General features: G+C 47.8%; 9 protein-coding genes across 9 annotated transcripts; 6 read left to right on the forward strand and 3 right to left on the reverse strand.

The window, feature by feature from the left end:
* Positions 1-25: 25 nt before the first annotated feature.
* On the forward strand, positions 26-721 carry LCP9604111_912 (uncharacterized protein; the record flags this gene model as incomplete). Its single annotated transcript, XM_039072839.1, has 1 exon — positions 26-721. One exon carries the CDS (start codon positions 26-28, stop codon positions 719-721), a length of 696 nt encoding a protein of 231 aa, XP_038933460.1.
* A 788-nt stretch (positions 722-1,509) lies between these two features.
* Positions 1,510-2,056, forward strand: LCP9604111_913 (uncharacterized protein; the record flags this gene model as incomplete). Its single annotated transcript, XM_039072850.1, has 2 exons — positions 1,510-1,718; positions 1,816-2,056. The coding sequence occupies 2 exons, from the start codon at positions 1,510-1,512 to the stop codon at positions 2,054-2,056; spliced, it is 450 nt and encodes a 149-aa protein (XP_038933461.1).
* Positions 2,057-2,640: 584 nt separating this feature from the next.
* On the forward strand, positions 2,641-4,715 carry LCP9604111_914 (transcriptional regulator family TF; the record flags this gene model as incomplete). The annotated part of the gene is made up of 5 exons (XM_039072861.1): positions 2,641-2,709; positions 2,759-2,862; positions 2,915-3,617; positions 3,685-4,409; positions 4,472-4,715. 5 exons carry the CDS (start codon positions 2,641-2,643, stop codon positions 4,713-4,715), a joined length of 1,845 nt encoding a protein of 614 aa, XP_038933462.1.
* A 1,558-nt stretch (positions 4,716-6,273) lies between these two features.
* On the forward strand, positions 6,274-7,323 carry LCP9604111_916 (cysteine-rich secreted protein; the record flags this gene model as incomplete). The annotated part of the gene is made up of 2 exons (XM_039072873.1): positions 6,274-6,748; positions 6,809-7,323. 2 exons carry the CDS (start codon positions 6,274-6,276, stop codon positions 7,321-7,323), a joined length of 990 nt encoding a protein of 329 aa, XP_038933464.1.
* A 1,341-nt stretch (positions 7,324-8,664) lies between these two features.
* On the reverse strand, positions 8,665-10,077 carry LCP9604111_917 (uncharacterized protein; the record flags this gene model as incomplete). Its single annotated transcript, XM_039072884.1, has 2 exons — positions 8,665-9,489; positions 9,547-10,077. 2 exons carry the CDS (start codon positions 10,075-10,077, stop codon positions 8,665-8,667), a joined length of 1,356 nt encoding a protein of 451 aa, XP_038933465.1.
* Positions 10,078-10,549: 472 nt separating this feature from the next.
* Positions 10,550-11,359, forward strand: LCP9604111_918 (syntaxin family protein; the record flags this gene model as incomplete). The annotated part of the gene is made up of 1 exon (XM_039072895.1): positions 10,550-11,359. The coding sequence occupies one exon, from the start codon at positions 10,550-10,552 to the stop codon at positions 11,357-11,359; it is 810 nt and encodes a 269-aa protein (XP_038933466.1).
* A 410-nt stretch (positions 11,360-11,769) lies between these two features.
* On the reverse strand, positions 11,770-12,212 carry LCP9604111_919 (uncharacterized protein; the record flags this gene model as incomplete). Its single annotated transcript, XM_039072906.1, has 3 exons — positions 11,770-11,871; positions 11,931-12,043; positions 12,095-12,212. The coding sequence occupies 3 exons, from the start codon at positions 12,210-12,212 to the stop codon at positions 11,770-11,772; spliced, it is 333 nt and encodes a 110-aa protein (XP_038933467.1).
* A 4,165-nt stretch (positions 12,213-16,377) lies between these two features.
* On the forward strand, positions 16,378-17,808 carry LCP9604111_920 (endonuclease/exonuclease/phosphatase family protein; the record flags this gene model as incomplete). Its single annotated transcript, XM_039072917.1, has 3 exons — positions 16,378-16,584; positions 16,635-16,891; positions 16,947-17,808. The coding sequence occupies 3 exons, from the start codon at positions 16,378-16,380 to the stop codon at positions 17,806-17,808; spliced, it is 1,326 nt and encodes a 441-aa protein (XP_038933468.1).
* A 176-nt stretch (positions 17,809-17,984) lies between these two features.
* On the reverse strand, positions 17,985-19,064 carry nbp35 (Fe-S cluster-binding ATPase; the record flags this gene model as incomplete). The annotated part of the gene is made up of 2 exons (XM_039072928.1): positions 17,985-18,931; positions 18,983-19,064. The coding sequence occupies 2 exons, from the start codon at positions 19,062-19,064 to the stop codon at positions 17,985-17,987; spliced, it is 1,029 nt and encodes a 342-aa protein (XP_038933469.1).
* Positions 19,065-20,592: the final 1,528 nt, after the last annotated feature.

The following is a 20,592-nucleotide window of genomic DNA, read 5'->3' on the forward strand; positions in this document are numbered from 1 at the left end:
TGAGTCTTGCAGCCCATATATTATCATGGCATCTGACGAGCTTTCCGAGCTTCTTCACAGGTGGGAACGGGTTGCAGTACTCTGCGACGCACCCCAGGCATCTGTGCAGTGCTATATTGGCCGAGAACACAGCACTTCCTGGATAATGACTGTAGTTAACGAGTGGATCAACGAGAACCACCTTATCTGGACCCTATGCGCCGCCCTCGCCGATTCCGGCCTCGACCAAGAGTGGACACGCAGATTTGACCTCTATTACCGCAGGGAGTGGCGTCGGATCCAGTTGATGGTGCAGGTGACCCAGGGTGCTGAGCGGTTGCTGCTAGATATTCGACCCCCGCCTATGCTGCTCGCTGTGTTTGCCCACCACAATGGGTCTACGGCCCGATACCACGCCATCATGTCCACGCCTGCTCGTACTCGAGCCGACGGAGGCCTTCTGAATCTGTTGCGGCATGTATATCATGGAGGCATTTCCTCAACTGATGTCTTCGATGTAGTCCTCTGTGGAGAGGGTATGACTGGAATCGCGCCGGAGTCGCCTCCGTACTCTGCTCTCGGGTTGCCAGACCATTCCATCCCAGTTTTGAACCTCCCTCCTCCATATGAGAACACTCCCGGGTCTGACTGGTCAGAGCTCTTTTCTGAGCGCTATCCCACTCCGCCTCCTCCCTACCGCGGTACTTCTCCCGCTCCCCCTGGTTGGACTCCACCATCCTAATGATGGCGTGTAGCAGGTGCCTTGCTTGTTGGAGCATTGGAGCATTATCTGAGCTTATCATGAGATAGGTAGCTTACTCTACATAGAACGTTTTCTCAGTTCTGTCTCTTTTATCAGAATGAATACGAGTGGTTTTTTTTTTTGCCAATTCTCTATGTATACGTATAGTATAGTAAGCCATAGCTATGGTAGCGAGATTGAATACCTTTTTGAGCAGTTTATATGAGAATTCTCAAAGTTTAGAACATTATATATCTCTATGCATAAGAAAGTGCACGAACTAATTTTGAGTTCAAGCTGTACTTATAGGAACAAATATAGGGCAAGAAGACGAATGTCACGAACTTTATCTGAGAGTATATTGCTTTAATATCCAAAAATAATCCAAGGCTGTGTAGGCTGGTCGCCTATGCCAAAAATAGCGGGAGCCAATAATCGTGTGTAGATCAAGCGGTGATAGTATCTCCAACAAGCAATGATCGAGGGTCAGTGGAAGGCCTAAGTTTGTCGAGCGCATCAACCCTTGCAGTGTAAGACTTTGTTTCAACGGCAATGGCTTATCATTCGATAATCTGGGGATCTAAATACGTTTGTCCAGCTGATTACAATAACTCCAATGTAAGTCTACGTCAACATTCAGTCATGCTCCTATTCTTATGTGTCAGTTTCTCGTGTTCGTGTCTCAGTTGAACTTTCCAACATGTATATGTACAGGGAAGAAGTATAAGAGAGTCGTCAACACCATCAGGATACGCTTCAACAGCAAACATTAGTCCGACAAAATTAAAATGAAGAACATGTCAATTTGCGCTCTCATCTTGGCGACTGCCACCTCCATCCTCGCTGCACCCAGCGCTGTGGTGCCCGTCCTAGAGCCACTGCAACTTACAAATCTCAACGCAGCCATCTACAGCACAAGCCCCCCGCAAACCTGCTTCCTCTCTTTTGCTGTCAAAGACCCAAACACGAATACAGACACCAACTGCTCCGCTTACTGGTATGTTCCAGTCTATATCCCAACTTTCTTCTCTATCTTTAGGATGCCCTACAAGATCAAAGCAAAAAGGAAATGAAGGATACTGACTTTTAGATAGGTCCATTGGAATGGCTGGAAATAAGACCTACGACTGCTCCGACAAGGCATACCAGCTCCACCTCCCAAATGGAATCTATGATATTGAAAACATCGATTTCGGAGTCTCCCGCGCAGACGGCTCTGAGACTGGGCGGTCAGTTGTGACTGGCGACCTGTGGAAATGCGAGAAGCAGGAGTATCCTAAGGCACAGTGCAAGTGGGATGGTATTTTCAGTCTCGATGTGACTTCGTCTGCTTGAGTGAGGGTTTGCGCGTATGTGAGGAGAGAAGGCAGTATTGCTACTAGGGCTATATATGTGGAGATGCTATTTTGCTTCCTTGTTTCAGTCTATTTGGTCTAATTGGCATTTATCTCTTGCGTTGTTGCTTCTAAATATACTTTAATCTGTTCTTATTTCCGATCTGAGACACTCTGTAGTGTAGCTGGCATAAATCTAGGAACAGCCTCGAAATACCCCGGGCTATTCATGAGAGGAAAACACCAGGTGAACTAATTAAAAGTCCTATATCCTATATCGAGAAATTGAACACTCAGACTTTTATATCGTTGGAGGTCAAGTCCAGGCCAATCTGGAAAAACCCTGCTGACTCATCTTACCCACTTCGGGTGCCCATGAGGTCAGACGCGTGAGGTCTCGGCGCTACACCAAAAAATGTGGTCTTGAATTCCGTCGATCTTTGCAATCAAGCGGATTCTTCTGCTCATAGTCTCGATAGGCTTATCCCTGATGAAAAAGCTTGATGATTCAGCAGCGATTGCCCCCTCATAATGACCGATAAGGCTCCTCGACACCTATAAGGAGTAGTATTACGATATTACTTTATGGACGACGCTACTTGCCCACGGGGCGCAAAAGGGCGGAGCGCTTGCGATCTATGTCGCCACCGAAAGGTAATATCCACAATGCCTGTGTGCGTCCTTAATCTGATTTTGCCGACAGATCCGCTGTGATAGAAATCAACCAGCCTGTGAGAATTGCCATCTTGCAGGACTACCATGTACATTCTCTCGGCCTCCATCCCAGCATCGGAAAAGTACCCGACAGTAAGACTCTATATCATTGAACCCTTCTTTACCAGGCGCTTACGGTACGCAGAGAGCTTGCCGATACCAAAGCTCGGGTTCGGGAATTAGAGGCCTTGCTCGGACTTAAAGGATCCACAAAACAAAGCCACAAAGCGCTAGCTATCCCTTCTCCGAGCAGAAGCTCTTCTCCAGCTTCGCCTAGATCCCTCTCGGAAGCATCTTTATCTTATTTGCCCGATACTCGTGATTTTGATACCGCGTTGGCAGCTTTCCAGTGGCACATCTCGTATTGTGGGCTTGGGGGTGCTCTTTCGACGCAAAGGGCAGCTTTTTCCTCTCTTGTTCAAGAGCAGACAGGCTGTACTTTCAATGTGGATGTTTTTTCTCATGAGGTCACTCAGTCTTTCAATTCACAACAGCTCAAGTCGACAAAGAAAGTGATTGGGATCAAATGGCCAGATTCTGCTCTAGTCCAACGGTGTTTGGAATATTTTGATAGAAATGGTCTCTATTCTATATTTCCAGTTATCGATGTTGAGGCCGTACAGGTTCTACTCAATGCAAGGGTCTTAGACCGGCCTCCAAACATGACTCGGGCTTCGAATCGGGCTTGTCTAGCTGCTTTTGCGGCAATGATCACCCAGATCCACCGCCATGAGCGGGCTTTTGCAGGCACTGACCCGGATGCTTATTTGCAAGCAGCGTTAACTCTCCTTCCTGAAATGCTACTGGAGCCCCCTGATCTACGGACCTTGGAAGCGGTGACAATACTAGTAGGTTCCTCGCATGTCCAGCCCCGAGAGTGGATCCCATGTCCCAGAAGCTTATATGTGGCCATAGATGCTCTATATCGCCCCTCTTGGCAGACCTCAGGCAGCAGAGCTACTTCTTGGGATTGCAGTGCAGCTTATCTATAACCTTGGGGCAAACAGAATACAAACCCCCAATGAGGTACACAGGACAGACCAGCGTAGCCAACATCTTCGAGCTCTATTCTGGCATTGCTATGCTGTCGACAAAGAATTCTCTATCCGAAAATCCCAACCACCCTTGATAAACGATGCCGATTGCGATCTAGATCTGCCCACGACATACGCCCAGGAAACCTCAGAACGTCACTTCTACATGAAGCCCTTGTCATCCAAGGAGCTTCTTTTCCCCTCGGACCTCCGCTTTTCTGTGCTCAAGTCCAAGATCTTCCGGTTACTTTATTCGGTGCACAGTCAAACACTACCGGAAGCTAGACGCATTCAGCATATCCGCGAACTAGACCAAGAACTGAACGACTTGAACCTGGGTTATCCTGCCGGCTGCCGGCCGGAGGTGTTCGCCACCGAGAGCGCACCGGACTATCTGTTTCATGATCTCACTCTCCGCGGTGTGAATATCCATTTGGAATATTACTACTGCCTCGGAAAAATCCACGGAGCGAGTAGCTCTTGCAAGGTACCTTCGCAGAGCTGGTCGCCTCTCCCATCTAGTGCAGAGCTGTGCTTTGAAGCTGCAAGGTGCTCGCTGATCTACATTTGGCGAGTCCGCCAATTGGTCAACCAGCATACGTTCTGGTAAGGGACTTTGAACCTTGTCACAGGTATAGATACTAATCCAGGTCTCTTTCGTATTCTAGGCTTCACGCGCAATTTCTCCTCACGGCCGTTTTCTCGGTCTTCTGGTATCTCATCACGGCCCCAAATTCATCTACTTTCACAAGGGATCTCAAGACCCTGGAGGATATCGCTGAGCTCTTAGCTCACCTCGACAGATCGACCGATGACGGGCAGACTTACCCGCCGTTCTATTTGGCACAGGCTTTTGTTGAGAGGCTGGTCTCGCTTGCACGGCAGTCGCGGCCTAGGGTTGAGGGCACATGATAGGGTTGCTCAATACTTTCGGTTACTTTTCTCTTGAAGGTAGTAGCTTTGTATATATACGAATAAATGCTATTACACTCTGTGGCTTTGGGTTTGATAAACAAATAAATGAAGTTCCGGCAACATGAGGATTTCCCATCCTTCAAAATCTTGATTACAGGCATCTACATAGCGTGCTAAGACCTCGAGCTGAGAATTTGCTCATCTGAGACACCTCGACTTCCGAGGTTGAGTCGGAGGTTGACATTCAGGAAAGTGGAGACCTCGGGCATATTACTTAGCGTTATCTGTCAGGCGGTGAGCCTCCGGAGTATTGTAAATTACCTCATTGGCCCGTCCCGGTACTAGCGCATACACGGCGGTATCTCTCGCATCCGACGGTGCTTACGTTGACAGTTGGACTAACCTCAACGGGAATAACGGCGATGCAGATGAACTTAAAATCTTCACCGTACCCCAGTACTCCGGAGTGAAAAGAAAAGTGAAAAAAAAGTCAAAGCAACGAACTCTCTCTCGCACAATCTTCTATGCCACTTTGACGATGTAGGTATCTCTACAGTCTTCATCTCTCCTCCGTCCGATTTATAATCCAAATGAAGCGGAAAAGATCCTACGATACCAGCCACCGCCACTGGAGGGCTCACCGCATGACACCTCACCGCTGCCACATAATCCACTTGAACTCGAGAGCCTAGTTACCCAGCGCAATGGTTACTTACCGATAAGCGGATCAGCTGAAGGATCTGTTCACACCTCCTTATGGAGTACGGAGTACTCCATCCCTATTCCCCCATTCCTTCTTGATGTGGAAATTATGTGGGTCGACACGACCCTCAGCTTCAACTTCCAGCCGCAAACATGGATATCAGGTGATCGTCGGGCATGAGTCTCGGTGAGTTTGGTTCGTTACCAGGCGAACCAGTTTCGGACCTATCCCCAGAAGGATTAACGATGGGGCCAAAATCTGATGTAGTGGATCGCGGTGCTACGCCAGCCACTGCACCGGGCAACCGGGCAACCGCTAGATGGGAGCTTGTGGGCCTCGCGCCTTTTTTCTGCAGAGCTCACACGAGGGTTGCTTCAGACGATCCTGTGGTGATCAAGTACGAAGTAATTGTTCGAAATCCAATGTGCGCTTGACATCCGTCTGCGATACAGAACTATTCTGTATATCCCGAAAGAGAAGGAAGTCCTTGAATCGAACACAATGACTCGTGCTGTAGGTCTCAAAGCTCTCGAAGACAGCTTCGATTGCGGCGTTGCCGATGCTCGAGACCCACACAGATGTTTTGCCAAAATACGGAGTGGACTATTGTTTTTTTTCTTTTTCTTTTTCACAACATACTATGTACGGTCACGCTTCTAGCTCTCCGGCATCTGGGCCCGGCAAGCCATTTGGATGATTTGGCAATTCTTAGCGCAGCTGAAAAAGTGAGTCGCAGCTGAAAAAGTGAGTAGGTCGGAAACAGAATATATAAAGAGCCCAACGCTTCCCCTTAATTCTTGAATCACGCCTCTCACTCATATTTGTTTTATGCTCGATGCTCTTACGACAATCATGCGCGGAATATCTTTAATCGGTCTGATTCTTTTCCTGCGCCCTCACCTCGCGTACACGGAGAAGGTCCCAGTGAAAAGCATTGGTACCAGCTTCACCATCAATGGAGACAAATTGACATGGCCTGATGGTCCTTTCACGGGAAGCTTGACCTGCACTGGCCCCACTAAGGTCCTCAGCCTGAGTTCTTGCCAGCGGTACGGCACCTGCTGTCCTCCCGGCACCACCCTTAAGGGTTCCCCGGATACCGAATGGCATTGCTGTGGCAAGGGTCACGATGTGACCGGCTCTAAGAATGTGGGCTATGAGTGCTGTCTGTGGGGTTCCACCTTCGACGGCAACAGCTGCCAGAGAGAGGAGGTGTGCCACAACGGCAAGCATTTGATCGGTGGGAAATGCCAGTGCCCCTCTGGTCACGAAGAGGCTGCCGATGGCACTTGCAAGCCTGCGAGGTGTCAATCAGGCATTGAAAGTGGTATGTCGACCCTCTTAACTTTTTTTTCTTTCTAGGGCAACACAATTAACAAATGTGCAGGCAAATGCTACTTCCTCAAGGGACGATCCGGCAATTATTTGACATTCAACAACCAATACTCCGAACTCGAATTGAACCCCTATGTCAGACCCAGCAAGTTCCAATTCTGCCGAAACGAAAAATGCACTCCTGGCCTGCCTATCAACCCCACCCACGAGTTCTACATGAAGGACCTCCACGGCTTGCTGCCAGAAGCAACCGACGCCGGACTGTGGATCGACAACACAAACAACGGCGGTTACATTGGCAAGACTTACGACTTTGCCAATGCTGGAAACTTCTTGATTACCAAGTGGCCCGGCGGCAGATATTGTCTCACTGGATTCTCCGAGGGACTCGCGCAGGCTTATCCTGATGTCCTTCCTGGTCTCAGCTTCAATAGCCGTGCCCCGGATGCGTGCATTGAATTCGAGCTCACCGAGGTGCCTTGCAACATCAGGGATGATGCGAACAACTGCATCTGGGGAAATGGTGAACGGTGTGGCCCCAAGCCCGTGCATCATTCTGTAGTTTAAGAAGATGCATCTGTGTCACTCTTTCCTTGGTTATTTTTACGTCTACCAATGTTCTTCCTATGCCTGAGTTATTAAGTTGAGAGGTTTTGTCGGAATTTTCTTTCTGCCGTGTTCGAATATTGTTATGCTACACTTGTATCTTAGCAATCAGCGTTTGTATTTTATTTTATTGCATACAAATGACTATGATAAGCATCTTTAGTAGTCTATCAGTTCGAGTAAATTGAAATCTTCCATCAGTACGGAATATAGTATCGAAAATTGTATTGCCGAACTCCAGGTATATATTGCGGCCTAGTGCTATTAATTTCCCCGAAACTCACAAAAGCGAATAAATATCACATACGAAGTATCAAGAAATAAGAAAAAGTCCACAAGTACCAGACCATTATTGTTATATTCCAATTAAAGTATAGTGCGGCGCAGTAACGCGCGGCGACCAGGTTCTTATACACAGTAGGAGTATTGGGATGGCCAATTTAGATTAACCTGCGCTATTAAACCAAGACATACATAATAGTGTGTATTTATAGATCGGGTCAATATGTGCTCGTAGCTCTAGACCTCAAATCTACAAATGTGGCTTCGTGTAAGTACCTTCGTGCTATATGGCTTTTCCACCAATCCCTGTCGTCAAAGTATACATCTGCTTTCCCCTCTTTTCCCTTACATATTCCTATTCGCTTTGTCTTTTCTTCCTCCTTCTCTTTCTCTTCATCGTTCTCTCTTTCATATGTGACTGCAATTATTTGCCTCTAAGTGACAGGCCACTTCCTAAATGACCGGATACTATAAACCTGAGACACTCCGGGTTCAACCGCGACTTACCTTGACGTTGACTCCGATTGGGGGAATAATACAATCCTAGTTGCCCTATGATACACTAGTTTACCCCAATCTTCAACAGCCCGGCCGGGCTAGCTCAATCGGTAGAGCGTAAGACTCTTAATCTTAAGGCTGCGGGTTCGACCCCCGCGTTCGGCTATTCCTAAAACCAAACCTGAGATTTCTTTTTTGCTCTTTTCTTTTTCGGTTCTATTTATAGAAGAGCACGTCAAGATACATAGTATCGACATTTTAAAGTTTTGCTATGCCCGTTGACGGATGGGGTAGAGTATTGTTGGTATCTGGTTTGTTTAATCCCGCGTAACAGGTATCGAAGAAAATATATCTATCGTTTATTGATGCAACTAGAGCCGTTTATCTCTGTCAACTATGTACAACACGGCCCCACACCAAGACAACTCAATCATCAGTCATATCGCTACAAGGTATAAATAAAGGCCCGAAACCTCTGCGCATCGGGAAATGTAACGCCCCAAATTACATCAAAACACAATTTCACAACTTCGTTCCCTCGCGTCCACCGTCACTGGGACGCCTGGGCCGAAGAGGCCCTGAAGAGTGGCCGGTAGCATGGCTCGGCCCAGCCGCTGACGATGCCATCTGGGTCCGTGTTCCTTCGTTTTCTGTAGAATTGGTGCGAACAGCCCGTGTCCCCTGGTGAAGACGAGGGTTCATGAGCCACTGGACTTGCATGCGCACACTGTTGACCGCCGCATTCGTGTGGGCTATGTCTTCCTTCATGCGTAGACATTCATTCATGATAGCCATGCTGGCGCGAGCATCTAGGTCTGTGATAGCATGCGAAAGTTGGTTGACCTCCTCTCGGAGAGATTCGTGCAGCGAAAGCAGGTAGGTCGTGGCATTGGATGAAAATACACTCGCTGCAATGTCTGCAGGATCATCGGTATGGACGTCAACACGAGTGGAGGATTGCTGTTCTCGGCCAGATTGGGTAGACTGTCCACCGCTTTGACTGTTCGCAAAGCGCGTGGATTCGACAAGAGTGGACCGAATGTTGGCGAGTCCATCCTCGAATATCTCATTCCGCTGCTGCAAATGTCGCATGCTTGATTCAAGGGAATTGAGCCGGGTATTCTGCATCTCAAAGTATGGGCCCATTGCGACTATGGGACAGCTTTGCTCGTGTGCTGCAATGTCTGCCCGTCGGATCTTAACTGGACATGCGTATTTGGATGCGGCGCAAGGAACCGCAACCTCCGGACATGATTCAATGTGTTCCCGTAGCGCCCCCCTAGTGACAACTGTCTGGCAGTCGGCACATGTGACCTCAAGAACTGGACAAAGCTCTTTCTCATGCTCCTAGGCGTTTCTAGTCAGCATCTATATAATTTCTAAGAGGTTAAAAATGGAACAAACCTCGTATTCATGCTCTAGAATATCTTGTTCGCAATAAGAGCACCGTCGCACTCTATGAATACACTTCTGATCCATCCCAACGTCCTTGCTTCGCGTCATCTGATCGCATGAATTATCCGGACACGGCAATAGCCGGTAACCACAGTACTTCTCGACATGCGACTGGACATGGCCTCGGGGAATGATCTCTTGACATCCCTCCGTTATCAATGGACATCGCACTCGGATCTCGTCGCACATGTTGATCAGCAGGCGGGGCACGCTAGTTGACACTACATGAGTGGGATTCCGGCAAGAAGGACACGGGAAGTCGTCTGAGCCGGTCGAGCGGAACGTGGTGATGGCCGAACTGAGGCAGCTCCCGCAGAAGACATGGTCGCATTGTAGACGAACGGGTTCAACGAAGGGACAGTGGCAGATCGGGCACATAAGATGCGGGTCGTACTCGGAGACGAGATCAAGGCTGCGGAGGTCGATTAGCTCGTCGCAGTTGCGGCTTTCCTCCATGGCTATAAAGTCTTGTAGATTCATGTTGTGCGAATTCCAAGCCTATCACGGGGGTCCCAAGAAAATATGCAAGGTACCAACGGACTTAAATTCCCAATGTTGTTGCTTCTTTGGAATGCGGAATCAGTGCGCGGATTCAGTTTTGCGCTAGATACCGAGGTAGATCGAAGAGTCTGAATCCATTAGGATGACACTCAGAAAACAACCAGGTCAGCGATCAGAGCCATATGCCTGCAAGACATAGACATGTTAAGATTGAACTGAAGAGAAGGCGGGATGACTGCGGGGGATCAAGGAGAGGCAAAAGGCGGAAAGCGGTTGATCCGCACTCGTTGCCGCCTATTCCTCGTTTTACCATCTCCACTTTCAACCTCATAAACATCTCAAACAGTCTGACTTTATCTTGCTTGGCTGATCGGAGGTCTTTCTCCGTACGGACCGTACAAACGCCCACGATTTATACATCTCAACAGGCTGGGATCCCACACGTCTCATCATGACGAACCCTTCCCAGCTCTTCCTACTCGCCGATCACATCAAATTATCCCTTTTGGAGCGCGAAAGAGCAATCTCACTCGATCTCGAGCCTAATTCCCAAGATGGAGAGATCTCTTGGTCTCTCGAGTCCCTCCGAGAAAGCATAGAGGCACTGGAAGCCGAACAAACCCGGCTAGCAAACTCGCACGACAGCGCAGGCGCCGCCGCCCTGAAAGACCAACTCACCCCTCTCCAAGCCCAATATAAAGACCTGTCGATCCAGTTTTACGGCGCAGATGGCGAGCCATCGAGCACCAACACGACGCAGGCGTCAAATCCCGCTACCCCCGATCTCAAGCAGCCAATTCCCCAACATCCACCTTCCAAATCCGTCCGCTTCATGGACAGCTCCGCAGCAGCGGCAGCCGTGCAAGATGAGATTGACGAGGAAGACGAGCGCAACCGCAGCAACCTCTTCCGTCCATACCGCGATGAGCCATCGCCGCGACTGGATCACTCCAACATGGACAACCTGCAGATTTACGACCATCACGCTCAAACCATGCGCGACCAGGATGACCAGTTGGATCGGCTGGGTGAATCAATTGGCAGGCAACATCAGCTGAGTATTCAGATTGGAGATGAGCTGGATGGCCATATTCAACTTCTGGATGGAATGGATGGGGACGTCGAGCGTCAACAGACCCGACTGAACGGTGCGAGACGGCGGATAGATAAGATCCGTCGAAAGGCGAGCGAGAACTGGAGCATGATGACTATCATTGGATTGATCATTATTCTGGTCATCTTGATTGTGATTCTGAAATGATACCCGATCCGGGTGGATAATTGGATGGCCGTTCTTTTGTCGCTATTACTCTTTTACATTTTTTCTTTCTTTTTGGCGAGCGGGCGTTTGCAACTTTACGCAATGCGGGACGATTGATTCTCCTGATGTCTTTTCACAGTGGCTCGAGGCATTATAAAGCAATTGACTCACTTCTAGACTCCTGGTTGGATTCTTGATCATAATACATCTACAACCCTTACCCTTGATCATAACCTTTATTTCATATCCAATTATCTGTGAGACAGACCAAGTGTGAACATTCTCATTGAATGCGATAAACTCTTAACAGCTCGACTCCAACAGCCTCACCTGTAGACTGCCCCAATAAAATACACGTGAAATAAACGAGGGCCGTGATCGAAAAGTTCCAAAATGCCGATAACTTTCACTTAATGAGCGCCCTTCTGGCTCCGTTGCTTCGCCTCCTTCGCCTCCTTCTGCGCCTCCTGGAAAGGAGGATCGGCATCTAACTCACCGCGATCCGCTTTGACCTGAATGAATCCAGTATATTAGGTCTGATGAAAGATGAAATCTAGGGGCTGGTACTTACCTCTGCCTCGCTGTTACTGGCCAGCTCGAATTTCCACTTTCCACTGCCATCCTTGTTGTTCTTGAGGCCTTCTTGCTTATGGGATTCGTAGTGGTGGGAGAGATCATCGCGGCCTGCTTGTGGTTAGTACAGACGGGAGAAGCTGGTGATAGTGGTGTACTGACCCCTATCATCCTCTTTCAAGCTCCGGACTGCTGAGGAATGGAACGTAGAAGCTGGAACGGCCAAGTTTGTCCGGATAACTTGGCGAGATGAGGCACGGAAGGAGGTGAGGAATGACATGATGTAGGTGAGATGAGTTTAGATGGAATGGTAAGAGTAAGTGGAAGACAAGATAGATTTGGGATATATGGAGGAAAGGGATTTGAAATCAAGTAATTGGAACTCTCTTCCGGGCAGACGGGACATTTAAGAGCATCTGGTTCGGCCAAGGTGACAGCTCCTGATGCTATATGACATCATCGAGTTGGTGGGTCAGTTATGTCAAAACAAGGACATGTGAACGCATGTACAAGATAATATCAGTTGAGGCGATTCCTTCTGAGATAGATATCTGAAGATCTGGAGCTTTGGAGCTTTGCCATACTCCGTTGGTGCGGGTTGTTCTTGTAGACATTTCTACATCTATAGAATCTCCCCGCATAAAGATGTGGAGACCTTCCGACCTCTAACTTGATCTTGATTTTGGAATAGTCATAGTCGCCAATATGATTCGAAGGCTTTAGTCAAACCGACTTGACTATCTTAGGTATAGTTTCCTAATCGTGAGACGGGAGCCCCGGAGTAGCGAAGAAGATTCGGGACCACAGATGTGATCCAGATGCGGGAAATACTTCCTCACTGTCGATCCTTAGTGCCAAGTTTCCTTCGGCAATTATGGTCGCTCATATTCGGCCAACTTGATTCCCGTCCATACTTGAAAATATCGGAATACATGGATGTTGGATTGTTTGTTGGGATAGTGGTCGTGAGCGAAGTACCGATGTGGCAGCATTGGAGGACGCACTGACAGTAGGAGATGTCAAGAGTAGGAGATGTCATTCTCGACCCACCTATTATTGTCTGGCAAGAAACTTACAATCTATCTCTCTGTGATTGGTACATGCGTATAATGCCTCTACCACTTCTTTGCTTTCCTGAAATATTGAATACCAATGTACATTTTTCTAGACGGGTTTACGTGGACTGTGACAAGAAAATTAAGTCTTTCAGCTATTGCAAGCTACCTAAATCATGATAGATCTAAGTCAGCGCATTTTCTAGGACTGATAATATAACCGCAGTTTTTTCAGAATTTAAGTGGTGCTGACCCTTTTGCGAATGAGGTCGAGCTAATCGTCTTCAATTTGTGGAATGGAGAAACTCTTTGTGTAAATCAATAGATCTTAAAGCCAATAGAACGTCTGCAAGGGACTCTCTCCGTCACCTTCAAGGGAAGGAGATATCGAAATCCAGAGCATAATCTGATAGCACATAGTCCGGAATGGCTAGACCCGGGCTTTGTGGAATCATGATTGAAGCGACAGGGAACCCTACATGTAGATATCTGGGTTAGCCATATTTTGAGGGACAATTGGTAGTTGAGAAGGAGTGATTGACGTGGCTGAACCACTTCGTTGGGCTGCGCATGACGTGACCTGTTCATCCTGGGGGCGACAAGTGACCGCGATAACGGTCGATATCCTTTATCACCCCTGAGAACAACATAGTTCTAGATCTGACTATAGAGAGAAGTCTATGGAGGTGTCAAGGTGCGTGGTGCGTGGTATATGGTGCATGATGGAGATTGAAGACTTCAGAAAGCTACATGTAAGTTGCAGAGCTATGAAACCCGACATAGCGAAGTGCTGGGTAAGCCACTCCAATTTGGTGATTTAGAACAATACGAGCCTCGGTTGAACCAAATGCGAATACCTATATATACTCCCCGACACCTTGCTGCTTTAAAAAAAACACTTTCTTGTTTATAATTGTGTTGTCAATAGGCTGCCGTAGGTTGTTTGATGTTTCAATCGTTGCTTTATTCCCAACAAAGATGGGGGGATTAGGTGGTGCATCAATACCAGACGTCTCATAGGATTGGCCTTAGTCCTCAGCGAACTTCAGCGGAAGACCTGCCTAGGCCGTAGTGTTGTGTTTTGACCACTAGTTAAATATTTCACAGGTATTCCTATGCTTCATCTAATATAAGTCTACTGGGAAATAGTTCATTGAGGAAAATGAACAATCTATATTCTGGTATTTCATATCACTCTATCAATCATGCAACTTAACCAAAGACAAATAAGCAGCTAAATCACGGACAAATATATGCAGCTCCATAAATCACAAACAGCTAACAAGATCGAGTTATATACGCGGCGAAGACAATTGAACAGACCGGGGGACGGTTGAATGGACGCACAAGATTCCTAATGTTTATGCCTGTCTCCAAGCTTTGTCTTCAATATCAAATCGTATCTGCATAATAGACCTCTTCCAGACAAATATTCTGGTGATACGATGTGTACCTCTGGGGAATGCTGACAAAACAATAGCAGCCACTCCTTTCCCAAGCTCTGTGCCTAGAATGGCCTTATATTCGGGGGTATCGAAATCCCAGGCCACTTGCTTTACTGATGCTGGAGATAGCAAAAACTCTCGGGAATTAGGTGGTTGAGTTTTAGCCCAAATTGTTTGTATAAAGTCCTTGGTGTCCGCATTGACAACATTCTCGAGATAGATATGTCTCAAAGTAGTCCGGGCGAAGTGAATATCGTACTGTGCAAGGGCGACTTGACTCCACCAAGGTCCATCGTATCTCTCAACATTTCTAACGATAATCACTCCTATTGCAGTCGAAAAATGATGAAAGTTAGTTCCGTGTTTTCTTATTGGGTGCTCAATGGTCGATCTCTTTGAGATCTTGACATCGTGGTAATCTTCATTACCTACAGGGAGGCCACACCTTTCGAGGTCATCTTGAAGGGCGGGGGGTCTTGCGGCCCAGTGGTCGAAGTCTACTTTCCATCTTTTGCTCCGCGGTTTAGCACGGGTTAAGCTTCTGTATTCGAAATCTGGTGCCTGAACTGTGCAATTGGGCTCGTCTGCATCATCGATCCATCTTTGTCGCAAATCTCCCCACATCTCACGCCTGCCATACTGATAAATGTTTAGGTCAACGGATAAGGAGCGAACTTGCGAGGGTGGGACAATGGGATTATTGGCAGAGAAGGCAGGGTCTTGTAGATCTATCGGGGCATCGCCAGGAGAGAATTTGCGGCGGCGGCAGATACCGAAACAACTCAAGAGACAACAATTCGACATCTCTATGAGTATATTAGATTGGATTAAAATGTATAAAACTAGAGTATCTTGAGTGGTGTATTGAATGATGAACTCTTACTTGTCTGTATGATACCGATAGAGGCTTATATAGATGTGAGTCAAATATATGGCGCATACTCGACCGTGAGTATCGCGTTCAAGAATATACAAAGGGGACAACAAGAGGACAGGAAGAAGAAACATCGTTCACAAAGAGTCGACAAAAATACCAGCACTCGAACAAGACAGACAATGATAATGGAAGCTGAGACCAAGCCCCAAATAGACACTAAGAAGTGGACAAAGAAATTGAGCCAAAAACACAGAGAACAAGGAGCACAACAAGTGTGATGGGAATAGCAATTAGACGGACTATTGTCAACAAAGAGAACATTGTCGTAGACCAACAAAAGAGCGTGGATAAAGAAGTTAAACTGCAAGCATACATGTCTCGATCTCCAATACTGAAGGCCAACTAGGTTAAAATTCGAGATCGGCATTCTCAGGCCGAAAGATGATCATTATATAGCCCGGTATATACTCTGTTCCAACCTTATCGCTGTGATATGGACTTGGCTGCAAACTTATATCCATCCGCTATTGCTGCCTATAACCTTGCATGCCTGTTGACTTGTATCAGACTTCTGTATCTCATTTGGAAGATGTCGAATTGCGGGATAAAATCACTCGAATCAAACATGTGCATGGTTATTCAGGTTGTTAGCATCTTGTGCTCTAGGTTTATGAACCTATCGCGGGAACTTTAGTTATTCTATGGAGCACTACCCCTGAACTAGATTTAACGTCAGCGGGTACTTCTGCAGGGCCATTTCTCCGAGGCTTCTCCTGTGCCCATACGCATCTAAGAGGAAAGGGGAAATGACACTGCCAATCATTGCCAACGCACATGTGCATTAGCGTATATTGTAGTACCTACCGTGTATTCTTGGTGGGGAACTTGGTATTAAAACTCGTAGATCTACCTAGAATTATCCATATTTAGTAGGATTTAGTTATGCCACGGGGAAGGTTAACTTGGCAAGAACCGGGTAGTGATATATAACTATTTTCCAAATCACCTTAGAAATCCTATTAATTGCTTTAGTATATATCGCACTGAACAGCCGAGGCATCTTTTCAAATGAAGACCATCTTCCTAAGTGTTCTCCTGCCGGCATTAGCCAAAGCGACGGCAACAAGTGGTAAATTCACTGCGCTGAGCTTCAACGTCGCAGGTCTGCCATCACTCTTCCAATCCAACGATGTCAATGGCACAAAGAGCGAAAATGCCAAGCAGCTCGGCAATTACTTCTCAGAGTATGGCTACGAGATCATCCATATGCAGGAGGTATTGCTCCATCGAGTCTTCCATATATCAATAATCTAACAACGCTCTAGGATTTCAACTATCATGCCTACATCTATGAAACAGATAACCACACCTACCGGACCGCTACATCTGGGGGTGCAGCCATCGGAAGCGGCCTGAACACCATTTCTAACCACGACTGGGTAGATTTCGGACGTGTGAAATGGAACAAGTGCTCCGATGCATCGGGCTCAGACTGTCTGACCCCGAAGGGCTTCACATTCATGCGCTGGAACCCGGCCGATGGAGTCTATGTCGACTTTTACAACGTCCATGCCGACGCCGGGTGAGTAAAAGCCATTCTCACATTTTAATCGATCCAAGGACTGACCTCCGTCAAGAATCGAGGATGAAGACGAAACTGCCCGAAACTCCAACTTGCAGCAAGTCGCAGATTACATCGACACTTGGTCGACTGGTAATGCAGTGGTAGTCATGGGCGATACGAACAGTCGATACACGCGCGCCGATGATACGGGCATCCGCGTCTTCAAGTCTCAGAATAGCCTCACAGACCCCTGGGTCGAGCTTGAGAAGGATGGTGTCTACCCCACGGTTGGAGCAGATGCCTTGCTATGCAATAACCCGTCTTCTGTGCAGACCTGCGAGACGGTTGATAAAGTGCTGTACCGAGGATCCGAAGTTGTGACGCTCAAGGCAGACAGCTTCATCTATGACGGTGGGAAGTTCACAAACACCGATTCCGAATATCTGGGCGATGTTCTCTCGGACCACAACCCAATTCTTGTGAACTTCACCTGGTCGCTTTCGTCATCGCTGCGACAAAGTCAGTTCTCTGGAGGTCCGCATGGGGTGTGGTTTAATGATCTGCCGAGTATTCCTTCATCGCCTGCTGTTTCTGTGATTACTTTCTCTGGTGCGGAAAGGCTGGATGCCGTTGCTTTAGAGTTGAAGGATGGCACATCGTTCAGCCATGGAGGAACTGGTGGCACTAAGGTCTCCCTTGCACTAGACTCTGGGGAGCATTGGACGGAGACTAAGCTCTGTACTGGGCAGTATGATAGCCACACTCGCAACTTTTATATCAAGGCTACTACCAGTACTGGTAGAACCTTGGAGGCAGGCACCTCAACTGATAATTGCCAGACATTTACTGTCTCCGATGGCTTTGCAGTTGCGGGTTTCATGGGACAAGCCGAGGACGAGATCGATCAATTGGCTTTGGTATATGCGGCCTACTAAGGACCAAGGAAAACGATTATTCCAGATACGAATCTGAATATGCAGTTGTTTATTTGCCATTTTGGTCAATCGTATCAGATCATTTATGCAGTGTATGTCCCAAACGCCGAGGTATTCCGCAGAACCCTTATCCATATGCACCGCGCTGTGTAAATAAGCCAACAAAAACGAGCACTTTAATCAATCATATCCTCTGGAAGAACATCATCCGGGTTCTCCCCAACCGCTTGTCCGACCAAGCGCACGACGCGCTTGATTGCCTTGGACGCAGGACTGTCAGGGAAGTTATCCACAAAACTCTCACCAAAGTCGCACGCCATGCCAACGCGGGGATCCAGAGGCACGGCACCTAGGAAAGGAATGCCCATTTTCTTCGCCAGCCGGCGACCGCCGCCAGTTGTCGCTCGGAATATCTGCGACTCATGCGTGCAGTTAGGACAGACAAATCCAGACATATTTTCCACCAAGCCCAACACCTTAATGCCAGCCTTGCGGCAGAAGTCGACCTCCTTGCGAACATCCAGCAATGAGACTTCCTGCGGGGTTGTCACAACAACGGCACCGTCAACGCCAGACTCCTTCAGCAAAGAGTTGACGGACAGATGTTCATCAGAGGTCCCAGGAGGCGTGTCGACAATAAGATAGTCCAGCTCGCCCCAGTCCACATCCTTGAGGAATTGCTTGATCAGTCCGTTCTTTTTGGGCCCACGCCAGATCACCGCGTCGTCACGGTTGGGCAGCATGAATTGAACGCTCATCGCGCCCAGGTTATCCGTCACCCATACGGGACTCCATCCGGCATTGCTGATGTGAATAGTCTCTGACTCCACGCCCATCATCTTAGGGATCGACGGACCACAGATATCGGTGTCCATAATGCCGACGGTAGAGTCTGGATTTGCGGCGAAGGCGTGCGCAAGAAGGGTCGAGAACGTAGATTTGCCAACTCCCCCCTTTCCTGAGAGTACTAGGATCTTGTGTCGTATTTGGGAGAGTCGTTCGGTGATGATCGGAATGTCGGGGTCGGGACCTTTAGGCGCGGTGGCGCAGATCTGTTGGTTCGGGCAACCGGCACAAGCATCGCCTTGGCCAGCTTGCTCGGATTCAGGGCCTGGGCAGTGTTCTGTGGAGAGTTAGTGTGTGTATTGCGGCAATGGATTTAGAGCATGCGTACCTGGTTCGGGAGCGACGAGGCTGGGCGTCACTTTGGACGACACTGCAAGGGATTCCTCATACTCCTCCAAGTAGGGCGCCATTTTGGATTGCTACTCTATGTGGCAATTGAAATGAGAGCAAGCGCGGAAAATAAGAAGATAATTGTTACGCCGTTGCAAGAAACAGATAAATTCGACGTCCGGTGGCGGATTGATGCTTGATAAGCGGAGATGACTAAAACCCCACTGCGATTGGCGGGGCAAGGCACATCTGCGGTGTCGGAGTGTGAAATATCTCATGTTACATATTGATATATTGATCGCCATAACTAGCTGAGGCTATAAAGTACTGGGGGGAATAAGGCATTTCAAAGAACTAGCTTCTGATGATACATAATTAGTTGACTATCTCTTATGTCCATTTGCCAAGCCGACCAGATCTGTATAGGATACGAGATTACTTGATCGGGCTCGCATCACTCCTTTCAACGCAAGAAGGTCAATATTTATCTGCCTTCCTTCCTGCTTCTCTTAGGGGCTTTGTTTGAGCGCAGACCCGGTCGTGTTGAAAAGAACCTCAGCGCTAGCCAAATCTACAGACACAAGTTTCAGAGCGATAGTCGCAAACACTTCAGACTCATGTGCTTCTTTCCTCTAAGATTCGAACTCGGCTTTTTTGCTTCTGCAGCATCGACATGTGCTTGATTCATATGATAATCAGGATTTGGGACAAATTTTCCCTGCTTAGTCTGGACAATTGCGCGATATTGTTCGATATAAACACACAGTAACCAGCTCAGATTGCAGCTCAACTATCTAATAACACGCATTGAAAACTGATTTCCAGTTCTATCCGAGCAGGCGGTCGATGTTGCAGTCTTACGATATTTCAAGCCTTGTTTGAAGCAGCTCTTCGCATCTCCAACATGTCTAGCAACTGGTCGGACTTTCGCTTTCTCATTTTCCAGAATTTCTGTTTCTCCACAGATGTAGACCCGGTCATCGGATCCCTCGCGGACAAAGCACTCATTCCGCTCATCGAGGAGGCCGAAAGCGGTATTCTTCCGTAACTCATACACACTCTGTACCTCGTGGACATATCTAAATAGTCCGTAGGGTTAAAGAATTTCGGGCCTATCAGAACCTAATGGCCAGAGTCTTGATCTAGCGCTTCCACTGCAGTATGATGGACGTGGCTCAGCGCAAAAGATTGCATCCAGCATGCTCCTAGGACAGGCTGCAACTTGGATTAGATTATCCCCCGTTGTATATCGCGTAGTACATACAACCCAGTGAGATAAGTAGGCAGTGCACTATTATGAGTACCCGTTATCAATCTCGAACAACGGCAACAAGGGGTTTCAATTCTCGCCTGGACAACAACCAGGAATTTGGATTGGATGAGGCCAAGTACCCACTGGCCGTGGATGCTCTCATTCGCCCGTGGAACTTGCAGACACGATCACAATGCATTTTATATACGAGCTTGGGCTCAAAGGGAAATGCGCATCTCAATCTAAGCAGGCGGTAGGTGTACACCGGTATGTGCACAGTGCTACTCGGACAACTCGTACAGCTCGTACAACCTGCCGCACTTGCCGCACTGCACGATACCCCGCTGTTGATCGGT

The sequence above is a fragment of the Penicillium roqueforti genome (assembly GCF_015533775.1).
Source record: "Penicillium roqueforti strain LCP96 04111 chromosome Unknown scaffold_01, whole genome shotgun sequence".
Lineage (NCBI taxonomy): Eukaryota > Fungi > Ascomycota > Eurotiomycetes > Eurotiales > Aspergillaceae > Penicillium > Penicillium roqueforti.